This window comes from Protopterus annectens, chromosome 3.part0, assembly GCF_019279795.1.
Source record: "Protopterus annectens isolate FY-2018-M chromosome 3.part0, PAN1.0, whole genome shotgun sequence".
NCBI classification, from domain to species: Eukaryota; Metazoa; Chordata; order Ceratodontiformes; family Protopteridae; genus Protopterus; species Protopterus annectens.
Window position 1 is genome coordinate 751,250,464 of NC_056731.1, and position 20,739 is coordinate 751,271,202.

Sequence of the window (20,739 nt, forward strand, 5' to 3'; positions counted from 1 at the left end):
GGTCATTCAAGGACATTCATCTACCACAGATTAGTCGAAGGCAGCATGTGGTATCTAACACAGCAGCAAAAGGCCTCACTTTATGTAATGCTGACCTAGAAAGTTATCATGGTGGGGCATTTTTTTCATAGGCTGAAAGCTGCTAGGCAGAATGGATTTTTTTCTCAGAGGTGTTGTATAACAGGTATGAGTGGCCTGTCTTACCTGTCAGATAACATGGATGTGAATCATTAAAACTGTCATCAAGTTATGGATACTCAATAAATGCCTAACTATAGAGAAAGCACAGAACTACTTTCCTAAAGTCAATATGTGGATGAATTTAGATATTACATTGAAATAGTAATTTGATGAGCAGACACCATCTCTAGGAGTGATGGCATTAAAAGTACAGTTGCAATTGTTGAAATCAATCACTTTTTCATAGCAAAACTGGCAGCAATCCACTAATTTACAACACAATCCTGTTTGGATTGACTGGAATGATGCAAGTTAAAATGGCCGACAGCTTATTCATAAAATCTGTACTCCCTTTTTTACTCGTAACTGTTTTGTTCAAACCACTGAAATCTGAGTGCTTAGAAAAAACATGTTCATTTTTTTCTTTATTCTTTGGCTTGCTAGACAGTCTACCTAATAGGTCCCTTTCTTAGCCTCGAGTATGCTCAGTCAGTCTTCTTATTGGAGAGCCACAGCTGGAGCCATTAATTTCCTACCAAAGCGTAACAGCCTTGCAGCCCATTCATTCTGTACTAGGGTATTCCCATTTGAGGTAAAATTTACAGTCTTGGGAGTGGGCCCACTTGCCTGTCACGTACACACCCCATCTTGACCTACCTGATCCCATACCCATGAACACTGCTACGTGGAAGAGGTTCCTGCATGTTTTCACACAGGAACACGTTAACCTCTCTGCAGCATGACATCCCTATCCAGTTGTTATAATCTGTAATACTTTACACTGTTGTAAAGATCAGTGGTGGAGTGACTGGACTATGTCTCTTTCCACAGGATGGGTAAATTAGCAATGGATTCCTACTCACATTATCTCTGCTATGGTCCTTCCAGTGCCAAGACCTTCTAATCAAACCCCAGTCATCTGTGTCAAATGTGGTGACATTTCAAAAAGAATAATTACAAAACAGTAAGACAACGACATCACAAAGATACTTACAATTATTTCGCACAAAGGACACAAGCTGGCATGGCTAAGGAGGAAAAAGTGGTGTTAAATATTTAGTGTAGATTCTATGAGAATTTATAATAATGAAAAAAAAAAACATGTTTGTAGTTTACTTACTGTCCATGGTGAACTTCCAGATGGTCCTTTAGGGCCCTGTAACAGAATATGAAAGCAACTTGAGTCCTAGCTGAGTCTTTTAATTAATGCTGAATACAAGTATAATGTAAAAGCTTGTCAAAATTCAGAACTTTTACAAACAAGTAGAACTGTCTGGTCAACTAAATGCTTTACTTAAAAATTGTAGAACTTAAATACTATAGCCATCACAGTCTTGTTTTATGCAGTACTATTTATTGTCCTGTCTGGTATGTACACCTTCAGTGCTACGTCACATACTGAACATTACAATATTTTCAGAAGTGATGTGGACAAAACTCTCACGTTCTGTGAGAGCTGGGTTTTACTTCTGCATTAATGTTTAACTTAAAAAAAGCAAGGAACTTGCAGACAGAAAGCTGAAAATTAAGATCTGATGATTCCTACCCTGAAATCATGCTTGCCTTCTTGCCATGACAATATTTTATCTAATTCAGCTGGGGTAAATATCTTCTTCACTGTTGCTTACTTTACAGACTCAACACATACCACAATATCCAGCAAACAAAAATTTTCAGAATATATCAACAAGTATCTCTAAAGTAATATCCAGCAAATAGTGGAAATCAAAGTAAAGAAACAGTGAAGTGAATCTTAAACCTGAAAAAAAAGCCATACGGTCAATAATCTTCCTACCCTCTCACTCCATCCAGGAGATACACTTAACATTAGTATTAAATATACAAAACGATCAAATTTCGTGTCCTCTGTTTTATATTTTAATGATGTTCACTTACTAAAAGTACCCTTCTTTTAAGGTTAACTTAGCTAAAGGTTTAGATTCCCAGTTTACAGTGTATGACCCCCACTGTGATACACTGCTTATCAATGTAAATTAAAACAATAACAATTTCTTTACTCATTATATATTTCAAATGGTCAATGCTATGTCTGTCAGTAGAGTTGCCTATCTACCCAAGTAACACATGTCAAATAAATAAATGAAAAATTAATATATTTTAGGCTATCATATGATGGCATCAAATGTATGGTAGTCTAGATGTCCCATACTGTGCAACTGAATACCTGTCCCTTATGGCCTACAGCATTTGTAAATTTCTTTAAATTTCCCTGGTGTGTTTGCTTGGGCTGAAAAATATCACTACATTTGTTTCTTCATCTCTCACCTGAGCACAACCTGCCTATTTTGTCTCCCTTTATGCATACTGTGATTGCCACATATAGAATGTTTACTGATAGCCACAATATGTGTGCTGAAGACACAGACTTAAATGATGTAACCTTACCTTTAGGGGTGGCCCATGTAAAAAACTTTTATAGTACTGTGTCCCAGGCTTATTTGATTTGATACACTCAGTCTGTTCAGGACAGCCCTTCTTAATTTTCAGTTAGTCAGTGCTATAAGTGATTTCGGTTTCAGAGAAGAGAAGTAGACTTCCTATCAGTCACCTTCCATTTAATGGTGACAATCTGCTGATGCTATACCAGCTCCATCTTAGCAGATATTCCTTCTAGATTTAGGGTCTTTTCACACTGATGAGTCAGCAGGTCACTTTAGAGTACGTTTCCTTTATAAGATGGAAGAGTCATTATATCACTGACTATATTTCCTTGTCATAGCATACTTATATGTATGTTGCACTGTTGCTTGAAGCAGTCACAGAAGGATATTGGTTGTAAATACCTGAGCCCCCCATACATAGGAATTTATGTTTGTTTTTCTGCAGTGTAGATTTAGCAAACATATCCCCACCAAAAATGCCTTATTATGGGCAGTAGAAGTTTAAGGCCCAGCTTTTTGTTCATTGTAGTAATGAGCTCCACTTTTCTTCACTGGGTTTGTAGCTTTTATACCATCAACCTCACTACTCCCCATCATTGCTACAGTTTTGGACCTTTTTTCACTTCAAAAGAGTTTTCAGAGTACCTTAGTATCAAGAGTGCCACAAGCTTACTTTATTGCACCATTGCCTGGTAATGAGCAGAACAGAGTATTAAGTAGAAAAGGAAGCCTATAGTAAGGAATTCTTCAAAAAAGTCTTGATCATTGATACGTATGTTATTTGGGACACAATCATTGAGCCATCATGATTTAGTATTTCACAAATTTGTTTCTTAATTCATTTTGAAAAGGAGATAACCTATAGTAACATCTTTGATTTTCTCCTTGTTTTATATATCATTTCAGTCTCTTATTTTTTTTTTTTTACGTTTTTCTCTACAACCAGGTATTCTTTATCATTTACTACTTCATCTACAGAAGCATCCACCCATCATGACTAAGTAATACTTTTTTACCAGATAATTCAGTTTGCACAGTTTGTTCAATATTTTTATTTTCGACATTGTCATTCTCTTTAACACAGTCATTCCACCAATGTTCATTAGAAATGCAATCTCTACAACATGGCTTACAGTTGTTAGTTGTATGACCTATCAGTCCACATACAGATTGCATCACCTTTTTGTACATCCATTAATCAAATGGTCTTCTACAGCACACAAAAAAGTGCACACACACATTTTAGGTATAGTTACACATGAAATATGCTTCACAATAGTTTCCTTTTATTGCAGTCATCCTTTCCCATCTCCCAGTCCAAATTTTTCTTTTATTTGTCCATAGAGCGTACAGACTGTAATATAGATAAAAAGCAGTCCTTGATATCCATTTGCTGCAAGTCCTCATAAATAAATAAACCATTAGTTTCTTTCTTAACACTGGAGTAACTGCCTGAAATACATATCCATTCCAAGGCCACTCCAGGTTCTTTGAGTCAATTGCATAGACAGATTTATTCAGTAAGTCAAATGTCTCAAAACTCACATTACAAAACTGCACCATTCCAAAACAAATTAAGGAGTGAATACAGCAGTACACATGTGTAACAGCACATACACCTACAGCTACACACTCATGTATGTGTTATACACATACACACACGCGCGTAGATCCACATACATATACACACAAAATGCACAATTGGGTTACTTACACATACATACACACATACACATAGAATGTACGGTTGGGTTACTTATATGTACAAACACACGCACTCACACAAACAGACCCGCACATGCACTTACACATGTTGGGTTACTTAAACATACAAACACACACACTCACACAAACACACACACTCACACATACACGTACACATATTGGCTTAATTATATGTACAAACACATGCAGTCACACAGACACACACACACATATTGGGTTACTTATATATACAAACATGCACTCACACAAACACACATGCACATACACATGTTGGGTTACTTATACATACAAACGCATGCACTCACACGCGTGCACACACACACACACACACACACACACACTCACACACACACACACACACACACACACACACACACACACACACACACACACACACACACACACACACACATTGGGTTATTTATACTTACTCTTGGTCCCTTTGGTCCTGATGTACCAGGCTCTCCATCATCTCCAGAAGGACCAGAGTCACCCTATAAAATAATAACATCTATAAGTTTATTTGTGCCTTTACGTTATCCTTAGAAGTATAACATATACTTTATAGACTGTAATTCAAGCAATCCTGCAATTCTATTCCAGACAAAAATCCCATATTGACTGATAAAGCAATGGTCTGCAAATGGAATCATACTTTTATAAAGGTAAATCACCTTTCATTCAGTTTTGCTTTATTAAAGTATTCCAGAAAAACTTAAGTATGATTTTTATCATGACTGTCATCAAGGTTTCAAATGAATTACATACTTTTGTTTGAAAATAAAAAGTAAGGCACTATTAATATCTTGCAGTTAATCACCATTACACTCTATATAGTAACACCTGCAAGGGTGTTGTGCTGTTGCAGGATGTCAGGCATTTGGGGTGGGAGACAGCATATTTTGCAGGTTAACTGAATATGAGCTTTAACCATTAAAGATGTCTTGTAGTGCTTCTACAGTACATATCAATGAGAGTTTTGTCACAATTACAAAAGGGATATGCAAGCAAAATAAGATACTGTTTTGGCATGATGCATGGAAATCTGTAAATCACCCTCAAATGAATTATGAATGCAAGCTATAGTAAGAATATCAAATTAAAACTAATGTTTCAATCTGCAATTTACCATGAGGGTTTGTATTGTTAGTTTATGCCTTTGTAGTTTTTGCCCCCACTGCCTGCTGACCATCAAACCCTCTATCAGTCAATCATTCTATTAATTTCCATCACTGGGTAAGAGATAACTGAGAGGGAATGTCGCAAAAGTAGCCATCAGGAGTGCATACTTCTCAACTGTCCATATTTTTTGCAGAATAACCAGACGTTTTGCCTATTATTTTTGGTTTCAGTCTCATAAAATCTGATTTTCTGGCAAATCACTGAGATGATCTGAGAACTGAAGTCATGAAATAATTATATACATTTGAGTTTCAGACTTCATATTCTTCAGAAAAATGCTTGCTAAGACAAATCCTGTTATTTTAAGTTTATAAGAGCAATATTTAAAATACGTTCTTAGTTTTGAGCCTTTGTCCCCCCATTATGTCAGCCTTTGTCCAGATTTCTTGCTCTAAGAGGTTGAAAGGTATGGGGAGTAGTTCAAAGTTATTATTATTTTTTTTCTTTTTTTCCCTAACCTTAACCCCATACCCCTAGAAAGATGCTCAGGAGGGGAATGTAACGGGCTGTCCAGAGAAGGTGTCCCCACATTTCCCTAACATTTTTCCACCAAGTAGTCCTGCCCCTCCTCATAGCACAATGACTGGTCTGTCTGGTCTCTACCAGGAAGCTCATACCATACCACACTGTGTATCCCAGAGTACAGAGAAGTTGCCCTTCCCCAGGAGAGGTGAATGGCCACACCCTTTCACTTCTGTCCCTCTTTTCTTGGCTCCCTCAGTACCAGGACTGCAATTCAACCTGGGTTGAATTCAAGGTTCTATCCATGTGTGCCACAGAGCCAGGCTGTTTTATTAGTTTTGCTATTGCACATTTCAGGATGCTAGTTGATAAAGCAGTGTCATTGCTAATACATTCTGTATATTTTATATTTAGAACTAAAAGACAAATTATAAATTTATAAAATTATAAAAGTATAACTACTCTACTGGGAAGTTTACTCTTTCCTTCTAAAATACTCCTACATCTGCCTACTTGCTGCTTCTACCCTCTGCTGTAATTTACCTTTTCCTCTGTATTTTACTACCGCACTATATGTAGACTTAGTAATTTGTGATGTACTCTACAATGGCTGTGTTTTGTATGCATATATCGATAACTCTGTAGCAAGACATCTCAATTTGTAGCTGTTAGTTTTAGCTACTTAGTATCTTATGTATCTATAATACGTTCTGTTTGGAGCATTTCTCTCCGGCCCTCTGCTGAAAAAGGACAGTTGCTCAGTCGGACGTACCCGGTCAACAGATGTCAGAATAAAATCAAATAAACAAAATAAAGTAACCAGTTCAGGTACTCACACAAAGATTCAGTGCAGAGCAATAGAAGTAAAAAAGTAAGACAGATGATGTTAGTTTCATTATTCAGTACAATGTATGGATTTGAAGGTTTTCAGAGCCAGCACCACATTAATACTTCATTAAAAGAAAAGAAAAGGTAGCTCATGGGTACTTACCAGGCTATTGATATGTCAAGTTTTTAAAAAGTTATCAGTCTGTACAACTTTAAAAGGTCTTAGAGTAACACGCATTGTATAAGCAAAGAAGCAGCAAGTAAGTAATCACATGCCCTCCAAAAATTACTAGTACAAATGTATGCTATAAAAACACGTAAAAACAGTTCATGTCTATTGTTGCACTGATTATCAGTACAGATAACGAATACAATATTTAAACCAAACAAAATAAATTCATTACTGAGGAAAATAAGGAAAAAGCACATTTATATAAAAATATGTATTAAAATACTAGTAAACTCTTTTGCCCTTCACAGAAGACTTCATTCTAAATGCATCAAAAACATATAACCTTGGGATGAAATCACATAACCAAAAAACACATGAACATACAAAAAAATCTAAAGATTAGTCTAAGAACTTAGCACTTATAATCCAGTAATGTTCTTAAGTATTTACATTTTCTGAGATTCTGATTATACCCATCCATAATCAATATATCCATTTAAATGTGGATGAGCACTAGTATTTAAATCTGCTGTTTTAATTCTTTGTACACTTACTCATCTTTTTTTGTTAATATTAAAATCAATAACATAAAAAATGAACCATTTAAAATTCAAACCATTAGTAAAGTGGAAAATATTTCCTTCACATCTAATTTTAATGGCATAGCAGTGTTCAAAGATTCTATTTTTTAACTTCCCATTTGTCCTACCTATATAAAATGCATCAGAGGCCATAAAGCTGCATAAACCAGAAACTCTGAATTACAAGTAAAATAATCTGAGAGGCTGTATGATATTTGGGTTGCTGCACAGGAAAAAAAATCAAACTGTCCTCTATATATCTGCACATCAACCAGTACTTTATAGTTAACAAGATGTAAAGTGGAAAAAACATATATTCCTTTCTCCCAGTAACTGTGGGAGTCCCACAAGGCTCTATATTTAGGTCCATTACTTTTTAATATACAAACAACCATCATACTAGTATGCAGACAATTCCACAATCATCTGCTCTTCCAAAAACATAGTTAAACTACAATAGTACATGCAAGAAGCTCCCTCACAGATTGAGACTTCTCCAACTGACTCACAGCTCTGTCTAAACACCCCAAAAGCTAAATGCATCTTACTCACCCCTAAGTAACTATCTGAACAAAACAATCTCTTCTCAGTTCTATCATCAAAACAATACTAAGACAGAAATGGTAACCCATGCCAAATTATTAAGGCTAGTGATGAAACCTAAAATTCAACTACCACATAAAATAAGCTATAAAGAAAAGCTGTCAAAAACTGGGAGCCTTCTAAAGAGCCAAACCCTGCTTAAGCAAGCTAGAATAAGCATTGCTTCATCTCTCCTCATCTCTACTGTCCTATACGCAGGACTCATACTCAAATTTACAATCCACTCCACTGTCCTTACTTGACCAGTGCTGTAATAAAGCTACAAACGTTGCTGTCAACATCATCATTATAGGACATATCACTGCTTTGGATTAAAGCGACTTCAGTGGGGGGAATTAAGGCAATATTTAACCTACTCACAGCTTGTCATGACAAATAAATTCACATATGACCTGGACAAATGCCAAAGTTTAAGCAATATTCTGTAGCTCTGCCGTCCCAAAAGATCACTATGCTCCCCTGACAAGATGTTGGTAACTGCAACTAAGTCAAACAACACTGCTGGAGACACCCTCTATAACACCTCTGTCTCTCTTTCTCCCTCTCTCTCTCTATCCAAACCCTGGAATTCTATACCTCCATCTCTTAGAATATTAGAAAACAATAAATCGTTCAAACTACTCGTAAAGTATCACCTAACAATACTTGGCTATGATCTTTCACCTCTCCTGGGATAACCTAAATGCTGCCTCTCTTTCAACCTCTTTTCATGGGCCTCTACTGCCTCTCTCTCTGTATCTAACCATCCTACTTACAAAATGGGCCGAATATTCCTGCTGATATAGCTGCATTCTGGTCTACTGCTCTTTGGACTTCAAAGAACTTCCTAAGCTCCAAACTTTATTGTCAGTCTTACAATTTACAAACATTTTTTCTGCCATAAAGCTTTGTAACATATTGCATTATTTGTTAATCATAAATCAGTTTTCATTTTCTTGTCCTCATGTGTAACACTACATGACATTTTTATTCTACTGTGTAGTATTTCCATAACATGTATAACAAAATCTTTATCAAACTGTGACTAACTTATATTGACGTAAAATGCATTTATGCTTATTGTCTAAACTGTATTAACTATTGTATTGGGAGTGGTGGGAACACTAGTCACCCGGGATAACTTTTTAATAGCATTCCTGAGTGATACTTATACAGAACTAGGATCAGGGGGAGGACACTAGACACCAAGGTTAGCTCTTTAAACCTGTGTCTGGGCAGAATCCACACAGGATGGGAAGCAAGAGGTGGGGGGAACACTAGACACCAGGGATAAGTAGCATGGCTTACAAGGCACTAAAAAGAACTCAAGCTCTGTAGCCTCCCGCATTGCACATTGGATATTAGTTTTCTGTGCCACCGCTAGACACCAAGGATAAGAATTTTAAAAAACATAATTAAAGAAAAAAAATCAGTGTACAAAGGGGGGGGGGTGGGGTGGGATTTGATATGTGCACCATTGACACATGAAACACGTGCAATAATCCAGCACAGTAACTGAGAAGTTAGTGCTGCAGGATTTTTTAAATATGTATTGAGGATCTTGGGCATTACACAATGCCTGTAACATATCATGGTGTACAACAGATAAGGACAGGTAATGTTAAGCATACCCCTCAGTCTTGTACTGCAAACAGGCAGAGTGAATATGATAACAACTTTTGCCCTGGATGTTTTTAGTGAATGATATAAAGTGTGAAACTGGAACATCTGGCATTGATGGTTGACTGTAATCATCCATGAATTACCAGAGCAGGTAAAAAGGCAACATAAATGGCATTCAGACAACACAGGTGAGATCTGTGGTGTGTGTGTGTGTATTGTGTGTGGGAGCCACCAACCGTGTTACGTACTGCAGGAAGTTTTGATCTGCATTTCTCATTAGTTAACTGCAATTCAGAAATGCAAATTAGCCAAATAAAGAAGTTTTTTTCCTCATTGTAGCTAATGTGTCTTTAAATCACAAAACATTGTACTGTGGAAACAGAGCATTGTTACTATGGACATGGGAATCTTTATGAATCCTTAGGTTAATGATTCTTCCTTTTTCATTTATAACATATGAAGTGTCCTCCAACAAGCTCAAAAATGTCTTGAATACCCATCAATATTAACCAATTGTTTTTCGATACCTGCCTAATACAGCAGAGATACTGTCTGTAGTATGCAGTTGAAAATGTGCCCATTAGTTTATTTTTGGGGGACTCCTTAAGTCGGCACTCAAAATGCCAAATGCTGACACAGTGAAAACAAAGATCAAACATGCAGCAGAAGAGAGAATATTGAGTGTTACTATTTTACTTTAAACTTCTTTTTTTTTCAGAGGGGCAAGCCCCACTCACACCCTGAGTTTACATATATTTACTCTAAGATCACCATACTTTGGAGAAAAGGGAATATTCCAATAAATGGCCATCTTGGACTTTGTATATGAAAGTCCAATTTTAGCCATTCTCTATTTGATTTGCATTTCAAATGGTTTCTACTTTTTGGATAACCTCAGTTCAAAACTCTGCCATAAAAATCTTTTAACATCCTATCAATTTCCTCATTCTGATGAGTTAACTGTTTAAACCTCACATGTTGACCCATAACTAAGTTCTTTTTTATTTGCTATTCTTATTCACTTCAAAAATATGCTTGACATTGAAATTCCTCCTATAAGTAGTCACAATCACCTCTCAGCCTATATCTGAAATATTCATTAAATTCTAATGTCCAGTTTCTCATGATAGCTAACATAATACTCATTGAATCATTGGTAAAAGTTAATATCATGAATTTATTACTGCTATTATTTTAACCAGTCAGACATTTCTTCTTAACAATGATGAAGAAACATTTCTTGCTAGAATAGGGTGAAATTTTATTTTCCTGCCTCTTTCAATTTCTTCTGAAATTTCCTTTAACAATACTGTTGGGTATCCTCTTTCATTTACATCAACATCAAATTGTTGCTTTCCTTATGAAAATCACATCACTAGCATGAAGTGGGAAATACATACCATCTTGCATTTCAGTAGGCTTCTTCCCTTGAAAATAAGGGTGGCAACCAGGAGAAACTTGAATGTCAAGCAAATTTATGAAGTGAATGAGAATAACGATAAATGTGTGAAAGTCAGAGGTCAGATAAAATGCTGTGGTATAATGTCACCACTGTAAATTTTGTACATTTATGAATGATTCCACTTACGTTGCAGTTATGATTACACAAAACTATCCCTTGTCAAGGATGACATGGCTGTCATGCTAAAGGAGTAGTTTGTTTAGCATCCTGCCTCTCTTGTTTTTGTTTTTTACTCAAATCATTTTTATTTTGATGAAATAACAAAATAATTTATTACATTCATAGCATTCAATAACTATTTACAGTATTTACATTCAGCCTGACAAAAAAGATTTAGATAAAAACATTTGCAGTTAAATAATAAGTTAATATATAAACTATGATAGGAAGAGTTTGGTTCCATCTGTAGGGTATCAATCAAATTCAAAACTTTCCGTCACGGACTATTAACCAATGGCTTAGGAAAAGTTCTTAACTCTTTAGTTCTTTTCTCCATTATTATGCATTTCTTCAGTGATGATAGGAATTCCTCCATTGTGGGTGCTACATTAGAGTTCCATCTTCTAGTTATACATTTTCTGGCTATTGCTAACATTGTCCACAACAAATACACGTCATCTTTCTTCATATTATTACTATTAACAGCATTCAATAAAATTAAAGACTTTGTCAAAACAAATATATAATTATAGATAGCCTGAAGAAATGTGTTAATCTCATTGCAGTATGGTTTAATATTAGTACAGTCATAAAAAATATGAGACCAATCATCATTAGTGGACAGATGACATCTCCAACATAACTTGCTGTTTGAATGGTTAATTTTTGAGAGTTTCTCAGGTGTCAAAAAGGATCTGTGTCGAAATTTCCAATGAAAATCCACCAGAATTCTGAGTAAGAAGTTAGTTTAGCTGAAAATAAAATGTTTGTTTTATCTTCCATTGATAATGATAATTGAAACCCTTTAGTTAGATATTGCCAGTAAGAATCTTTAGGAGCTGTCTTAATGACAATTAAAGTGTTATATAGATATGATAATTCATTCTTAACATTGATATTATTATATAGAATTCCAAAAACCAGTTTATAATTTTTGATACGGTTTTGAAGGATGAGTTATTTATTATTCTACACAGATCATTAATGCATGCTGTGACACTCTGAAGAAGCAACCTGTCATTAGGGGATAGGCCATAAGTTGACAATATACTTTGTGTGTTCAAAGCTTGTTGGTTTTCAATACATTGCAACCAGTAAAATAGGTTATTTTCCCTTAATCCAAACATTTCTCTATGTGTCTTATCAGGGGAATCCCTTGTAATAGTAAATGGTATTAAAAATCAATGCCACAGTTTTATATCTAAATTTGTGTTAATGAATTTTCTAAACACATCAAAAATATTGTTTATTAGTTTTAGTTTAATAATTTTTGTTGTACTATACTGTAAATTTAAACTTAAATAGTGCCATATATTGTTATATTTGTCAGTTATCAAAACATTCTTTGATAAAGAATTTTCATTCATTTGTGTAATGGAGTGTAACTGTTTCCACTTGGAAGAGTATCTAGGATTTATCCAATTCATCACTATTTTAATTATAGATGCCTTTATATAAGTTTCAATCTCTGGGAATTTTAACCCCCTTGTTCCCAATTTCTGATATGATGAGAATATACCACTCTATTTCTTCTGGGGTACCATAAGAATTTCATCAGAGTTGACATGATTTCTTTAAGGATTTTCTTTCCTGGTGAAAGTATAAGGGCTTGTGCTATATATAATATTTTATGTAACAAAAAACATTTTTATCAATTGTAACCTATCATCAAATTTTATAAACAAATTATTCCATTTGCTTAATGTCTTGATTAAGTCTATGGCTTTAGCATAGTTAAGCTGTAAGGTTTCATCTATATTCTTGCCTAGGACTATTCCTAAATAGTCCAGAGTTGAAACTTGGTTTCCAATAATATGATTAACTGGAACCTGTATGTTCTTTTTTTATTTAATAATAAATATTTTGATTTAGATTTGTTGAAGGAGAGTCCTGAGATTTTTTGGAAATTTGTTGTTACTATATCCACTTCACCTAACACTTCCTTAGAGTTGGGTAAGGTAAGTAAGACATCATCAGCAAACATCATTATTTTATAAATATATTTATCTTTGGGGTATTATGTATTAAAATGGCAATTATTTCTATGACCAGAGCAAATAGGATAAGGGACATGGGACATCATTGTCTAGTATCTCTAGTGATTTGGATTGCTTTGGAAGTAAAGGGACCTAATTTGACATATGCTAGATTATTTTCATAGATTTTCTTTATCATTGTTATAAAAAGGGGGGGAAACCAAGTAACTGTAAGACTTTAAATAAATAACCCCAATTTAAGGAGTCAAAAGGTCTTTTGAATATCTAGACCTACTATCAATGCTTCATGGTTTCCTCTATTGAGGTAATCTATCAGAGTTAATACTCTTTTAATATTATCCTGTGTATGCCTGTTATGTATGAAACCAGTGTGGTCTTCATTAATTATTTTAGATATGGATGTTTTCAAACTATTGACCATAATTGACATAAATAGTTAATCATTATTCAACAAAGAAATTGGTCTATATGAGTTGCAATGATTAGGGTACTTATTCTCTTTTAATATAGGGGAAATTAGAGAATATAGGTTCATAGGTTCATACTAGGCTATCTGCCCTAGGGCATTTATAAGCCTAGCCAGAGTGTGTGTGGCTTTCACCACCCCTTAGGATGAGAATACTATACCCATTAGTTTGCTGTGCCTCTGTCCAGCAGTGACACAGAGATGATTCCCGGGGTAAACCTATGATCTCCCATCCACTCGTCAAGATTTCTCTTGAACAGAGTCAGTGAGGGGCTCTGCCTCACATGGACTGGGATTCTGTTCCATAGTGTAGGGAGTCTCTGGGTGATGAATCTGTCCCTCCAGCACGTCCTATTTATATCCATGTTGAGGTTTAAGTCTCTTGCTCTCGTGGCTCTGGTGGATTTGGATTTTTTGAGGTGGAGCATGTCCATTAATTCCGGGTTGGACATGGCCTTGTATGTCAGGCACAGATCACCTCTGAGCAGACGGTATGCGACTGAATAGAGCTGGAGTTTCTTCAGTTGGGCAGCGTATGACATATGTTTGAGCCCCTTTATCCTTTTGGTGAAGAACTTTTGGGGTCTTTCCAACTGCTGCAGGTGTCAGGTAAGGTACATTCCGAATGGGGTGTTGTACTCAATCATTGGTCTGATAAGTGAAGAGTACAGGGGTACAATTACCTCTCCTGATCTGGATGTGAATCCCTTCATGATCAGGTGGGCAATGTAGAAGGTCTTCCTAACCACTTTGGCAATGTGAGTGTCAAAAGAGAGGTTACTGTCAACTTGGGTCCCCAGGTCCCTGATAACTTCTTCTGTGTTTAATGGATTATCACCTATGTGGTAATTAGAGGTTACCTTGCTTGTCCCAAAGGGTATGACTATACATTTTTTTAGCTTAAGGCCATGGCTCTGGCACCAGTTATCCATTTCTATGAGACCTCTCTGGAGGATGCCTGTGTTTGATGGAGTGTCAGTTATGGCGCCCAGTTTGCAGTCATCTGCAAATTTTGTCAGCCACAATCCCCCTATGTTTGCCTGCACTTCAGAAAAATAAATGCCGATCAAGAGGGGGCCCAGGACTGAGCCCTGTGGGACACCGCTCGTGACCGGCTTAGAGTCTGACATGGCACCAGCAACTCTAACCCTGTGGGTTCTGTCCTTGAGCCAGTTTGCAACCCGTCTTGTGACATATGGGTTTACATCTAAGCTGGTGAGCTTTTCTATGATGCCCGAGTGGGGTATTGTGTCGAACACTTTTGCAAGGTCAAGGTAGGCTGTGTGAACTGCCTTACCCTCATCAATGGCCTTAGTGACTGTTTTGAAAAAGTCGACCAAGTTCAAGAGGCAGGATCTGCCCTTGACAAAGCCAAATTGGGTAGGATCCAGTGTCTGTAGGTCCCCAATGTCTTTATTTATGAGTTCTATTATGATCCTCTCCATAGCTTTGCAGACAAGGCTCATCAAGCTTATGGGGCGGTAATTTCCAGGGTCCGTAGAAGCACCGCCTTTGTGGAGTGGGACCACAGTTGCCGTATGCCATTCTTTGGGTACGTATCCTGTAGTAAGGCTAAGATTAAACAGCAGCCTTATGTGTGGGTTTAGTTCCTCATTGAGTTTGTGTAGCACAAAGCCGGGGACACCGTCCGGTCCCATTGATGCTGTGTTTTTTGCTTTAGAGAGAGCAGCTCTCACCTGGGCATCTGAGATGTTTGTGAGGCTACACTCTGCTGGGATAGATATTTCTCCTTTTGGGGGGGAGGGAGGGGAGAAATTTGCACTGAACCTGTCTGCCAGTATGTTGGCAATGTCTGTGGGTCCAGTGATTTTTGTATCATTTTGGACTAATTCTGAGCATATCTGGGAGTTTCCACCCAGGTTTCTAACATAGCTAAAGAAGGCCTTATGATTGTCTTTTGTGTCTTTAGCGATTTTTCTCTCAAAGTTGGCCTTGGATGATTTTATGAGTGATCGTAGTTTTTTGCTAGTATTGATCAGAGATGCCTTCCCTTTTAGGGATTTTGCTCTGTCATGTAGTAGCTTTCTCCTCTTGTTGTAGAGTTTGTTTATGGCTGGGGTCCACCAGACCGGGCGTCTGCCTTTGGTGGAAAGGGTCTTGATTTTATTAGGGATTGCTTGATCCATACATTCCTGCAGGTGCTCGTAGAAGGCATTTGTAAGGGTTTCAGCAGCGTGGGTTGTGGTTTCCACTGGCTCGGGGGCAAACCTTACACCTTGTGATTGCAAGGCATACATCTTAACCACTATACCACTTGGTTTTCCATATCTCCAAGAAGGAGGAATATTTGCTAATGTTTGAACTTCAAGAAAGGTTTTATGTAGGAGAGAGATTATAGAAGAAGGGAACAATCTATAAATGTCTATAATTAAGACATCTATTCCAAGTGCTTTATTAGACTTACTTCCTTTAATCCCATCTAAATTTTTTTGAGAAATATATTTTTGTAGATCTAACTTAAGTTTCTCAGGAATTCTTGTTTTGTTGGGGATTATATTCTCTGACTTCTCACATTCATTTGTACTTATTTTATCTTTATGATGCTCTGCATAATGATAATTAAAAGCCTCTAGAATGTCCCCTATGCCCGAGACTTTTTTCGTTTTCCCTTCATGAAAGATACTATCAATGTTATTATTTTTTTATTATATCTTAACTTTCATAGATAGGTTATGAAGATGCTTAAGAGAGGTAGCATAAGAATTTAATTTCAGTTTTTCCATAGCTAAATTAGTTTTATGGGATAATATTTCATTGTATTTCTTATTTGCTTCTATTTTCCTCTTATTATCCATAGCAATTAAGTTTTTATTAGATTTAATAGATATTATTTGATTTTGGAGTTGCTGTAACTCTGTGTCCAATTCTTTAATTTTATTTTTGTACCAGCTAATAGTTTTACCATATAGATAGGCCTTAAGAGAATCTCAAAGCATAATTGTGTTTTCTTCAGGTGTATAATTAATCTCTAAGAAAAGCTGAAGTTCAGAAGTTATCCAAGATTTAAAGTCTTTAATTTGTGTGATATATGAAGGAATCCTTGAAGTAATAACTAATTGATTGCATTTCAAATGTATTGTTAACAACAGGGAATTGTGATCTGAAAAGGGACAACAAGGTTGTATTGAAAAATTCAAGATTTTAGAATAAAGATCATGTGAGATATACATTTTAGCTATTCTAGTTTGGGTACCATGTCTATAGTCCTGGTGTGAACATAGTAAAGAATTTGGACTAAAAGCATTGAAGGTATATTTTAATTTAAACATTTTTTGTCCATTTTTTAACTGTTTGGCTGAGAACAATAGTTTAGGAGATTTCCTATTGGTAGTTTCTGTAATGTCTGTGATGCAATTGAAATCACCTCTTAGTATTATATTCCCTTTAGAAGTACTTATAATAAAGTCTAAGTGTTTCTTAGCTAGCCCAACCCCCATACCCAGGAACCAGTATAAATTAACCAGGGTCCAAATTTTATTATTAAACTTTAAGTATAACTAAGGCCAAGAGTCCATCATTATCTACATGTTTGTAAATGATTTGGGGATTTAAGAAAGTATTTTTCCATGGAATTGTTACTCCTCTGGTCTTATTTTTATAAGAAGATTGAGTAGGTATTATGTATTCCTTAGGATCCCACATAAATGTGTCATTTATTTTAACGTGTGTCTCTTGGAGAAAAACTACTTGAGCCTTTAGTTTACGATATCTTAGTAGGTTGGCTCTCTTATATGGGTTGTTTAAGCCATTAGTATTTATGTATATCAAAGTTAAATCCATATCAGAATTATTTAAAGATAACAAATAATAAAGGAACTTGTATAAATAGAATCCTGTATACATAATACTCTTCCTGAATAGACAATATAATATCAATTGTTGCATTTCTATTTATCTCAATCCAGATAACTTTCTCCGTGAAAGAAAAAAAGTAAAACAATTGTGTCAGGCATTTCAAAACTAGAAAAAAAGTTAAATAACAAAAATTAGCATATTTCACTCTGATATAAACTTTAATACACCCTATACATGGAATGAAATACATTCCTAGTCCAGCAAACAAAACTAAATCTGCTAGCCATAAACCTTTGTTGGTTTGAGCCCATGAAAACAAAGTTAAAAATGGAGAATATATTATAAATTAAGAGAAAAATAGTAGTGATAAACAACTAATCGGATACTAATTCCATTTAGGTTTTACAGATGAGTTACATATATTATTATTAGAAACATTAAACATTTATACAGCAATTATTCACTAAGGAAGCAAGGGACATATTAGGATATATATAATCTGAATTTAGTGCTTAATAGACTAAGGAAACATTAGCTTTATTAACAATCAAAATGATTACCCAACATACTTAAGCATGTTATCTGTATTAGTTCTAATAAAAACTTCAAAATGGCAGAACAAATCAAAGAATCATTTTGCATTTGTATTTACTTGCCCTCTGAATAAATCTTATCATGACAAACTCCCACTAAATAAAAACTTCACAAGAATTGGGTGTTAGCACAAAGTGAGTGTGTGTCATTCCCAAAAGATGTTAACATAGATTTTTAGAACTATTCCATAAGATATATTTGTCCTTAATTACCTCCTAAACTTTTGGAATAGCAGATGTTTAAATAACTGACTAAAATCAATAATAATTAACAGGCATCAGTTAAAATGACAAAAATTATTAAAAAACATTATTTATATAAGACTTACTATGGATAACAGGTCTTAAAAGTGAATGACTCAAAGACAAAATTAAGATAGAGATAGCTGTAAATATCTACCATAGTAATAGGGTAATACTAAAACTCATAACTTGTTTGTTGTGTTATCACAAGTCATAGATATTACTGAGCTCTTTCCCTGTCATAAAGTGCTAATATACTAAAAGACATGACTTTATAATAACTGAAAACATGACATCTGAAATATAAATAATATCTAGGATACAATAAGGAAATCAACATATTAAATGCAAAGTAATTATAGTTCAATCAAAATTATTCATACATATATTTGCTAGGATTTAGTATGGTGTTTGAGTATCCTTACAGTTATTAACATTAGTCATACACATTTCCTGTAAATGTATAAGCCTATACTTAACACTTGCGAACTGTATAAGAAAGTCATTTATAAAGATCTATTTATAAAAAAACTCCAGTATATTCACTAGAAATAGTGGCTATAATTAACTGTTTAGAAGAAAAAATAACATTTCTGTATATATTTGATCACAAAATATAGTCACTATTATAAAAGGGAACCATGAATACGTTTGCAGACAGTGTAGCTCATAATTCTTGCAAAAGAAGTCTGCTATGCTATATTAACCAATCAGAGACTTGACATTCACAATCAGCCTTGCATATACACATTAGATGTAATGTAATCTGATCTGCATGCATAGAATGCATGATGTCATGAGCTAAGTAAGAAAGCTTCACATCTGATATGAACCTCAGACCTCAGTTCCATTCTTGGAACCAATATAACCATTTCCCAGCTCGCGGAAGCCATAAACTCAGCTAAGAACCCACCCACAATGCCCCTCTCCTAGATACTCCAGATCTCGCTTGCTGCATTCCTAGTCAGACGTGTCAGCCATCTTGCTCAAAACTAAGTAGTAAATTGTTGATTTTTATGACAGTTTTTCTTCTAAATTACAAAAATTTTCGTCAAATTAGCCTTTTCCCACTGTCGCCTATAACCTTGGCCTATTTCCTACCCTTTTCCTTGGTAGTTTATTTTTTTACCCTTTTTGTTACTGTCCCTCTATCCTGTCTTTGATAGGCCTTCCCTTTTTATTAGTGGTATTCCTTAACATAACATAACATCATTGGTATTCTCTTCCTCATTTTTTCTACAGGATAGCATTGCTTCCTTATCATGTCAGACAAAGCTAAGTTGGGTTTTAAACAGTGTGGCAAGTGTGGCCATAAGATGCCTAACTTAGACACACATGTCCGTTGTGTCTACTGTTTGGGCATCAATCATATTAAAGCTGATTGTGACATTTGTGCGAGTTTTTGTAATCGGATACTAGCAGAACGTAAGAATAAACTTATTTTAAAAGGTTTACTCTAGACACCTTTCTCGGAGGCTCCATCTGGGTCAGAGGTCTCACCCCCTCCTAAGACCAAAAACTAAAAGGAAAAACGGAGTCACTCAGTTCCTGCATCTCTGTCAGTTATGGAACCGAGTCAGCTCAGTGCTTCGCCGGCGCCCTCAGATCAGACCTCTTCGGCACAAGGATCTGTGTCTTCTCCCTTGGTGCTGACCATGGTATTCACAACTATTTCAGTTCCAGCCACTGCACCACTGACTTTGGTGCCATCCTTGGTTCCCACATTGGCCTCGATGACTGTACATGCATCAGTGCTATCCCCGTCCAAAGTGCCAACAGTTTCCTTGGCTCCATGAGCTCCACTGACTGTACATGCCTTGGCACCATCCCTGTTTATGATGCTGACAGCTTCTTCAGCTCCATGGGCTTCAATGTCTGTACATGCCTTGGTACCATCCCCGGCCATAGTGCCAACAGTTTCTTCTGCTCTATTGGCTCAAAAATTCGAATACCTGCCAAGGACAAGATATTCTCCAACTTATGACTCTTTCTTGGGGCAGAGGTTTAACCGTTTTTTAGAAAGACTTGATTCCCCTTCAGCAGCCTCCTTTAGATCCACTAGGAGTTTTTCTGAACTAGACCTAGTGCGGGTTGTGGACTAGCTTCTGGCAGCTAGAGGATTGCCAGTTCCAGCTAGACCTTCCATCCCTCCTGGCTCAGAATCTTTTACCTCATCTTCCCCTGCTTATCCTCTTCCAGCATCCACCCTGTTCCTGGTACCGACATCAGTGTCTCCCCTGTCAGCACCAACCACCCTTGCTGCATT

The 20,739-nt window shown here is 36.0% G+C and overlaps 1 protein-coding gene across 1 annotated transcript in view; it reads right to left on the reverse strand.

The window, feature by feature from the left end:
* Nucleotides 1-1,121: 1,121 nt before the first annotated feature.
* Nucleotides 1,122-20,739, reverse strand: part of LOC122796922 (collagen alpha-6(VI) chain-like) — a 183,728-nt gene continuing 164,110 nt past the window's right edge. Inside the window, exons 7-9 of the mRNA XM_044065689.1 lie at nucleotides 4,739-4,801; nucleotides 1,301-1,336; nucleotides 1,122-1,208 (exon numbers count right to left, since the gene is read on the reverse strand). Coding sequence (XP_043921624.1) covers nucleotides 1,122-1,208; nucleotides 1,301-1,336; nucleotides 4,739-4,801 — 186 coding nt within the window. The remainder of the gene's footprint in view (nucleotides 1,209-1,300; nucleotides 1,337-4,738; nucleotides 4,802-20,739) is intronic.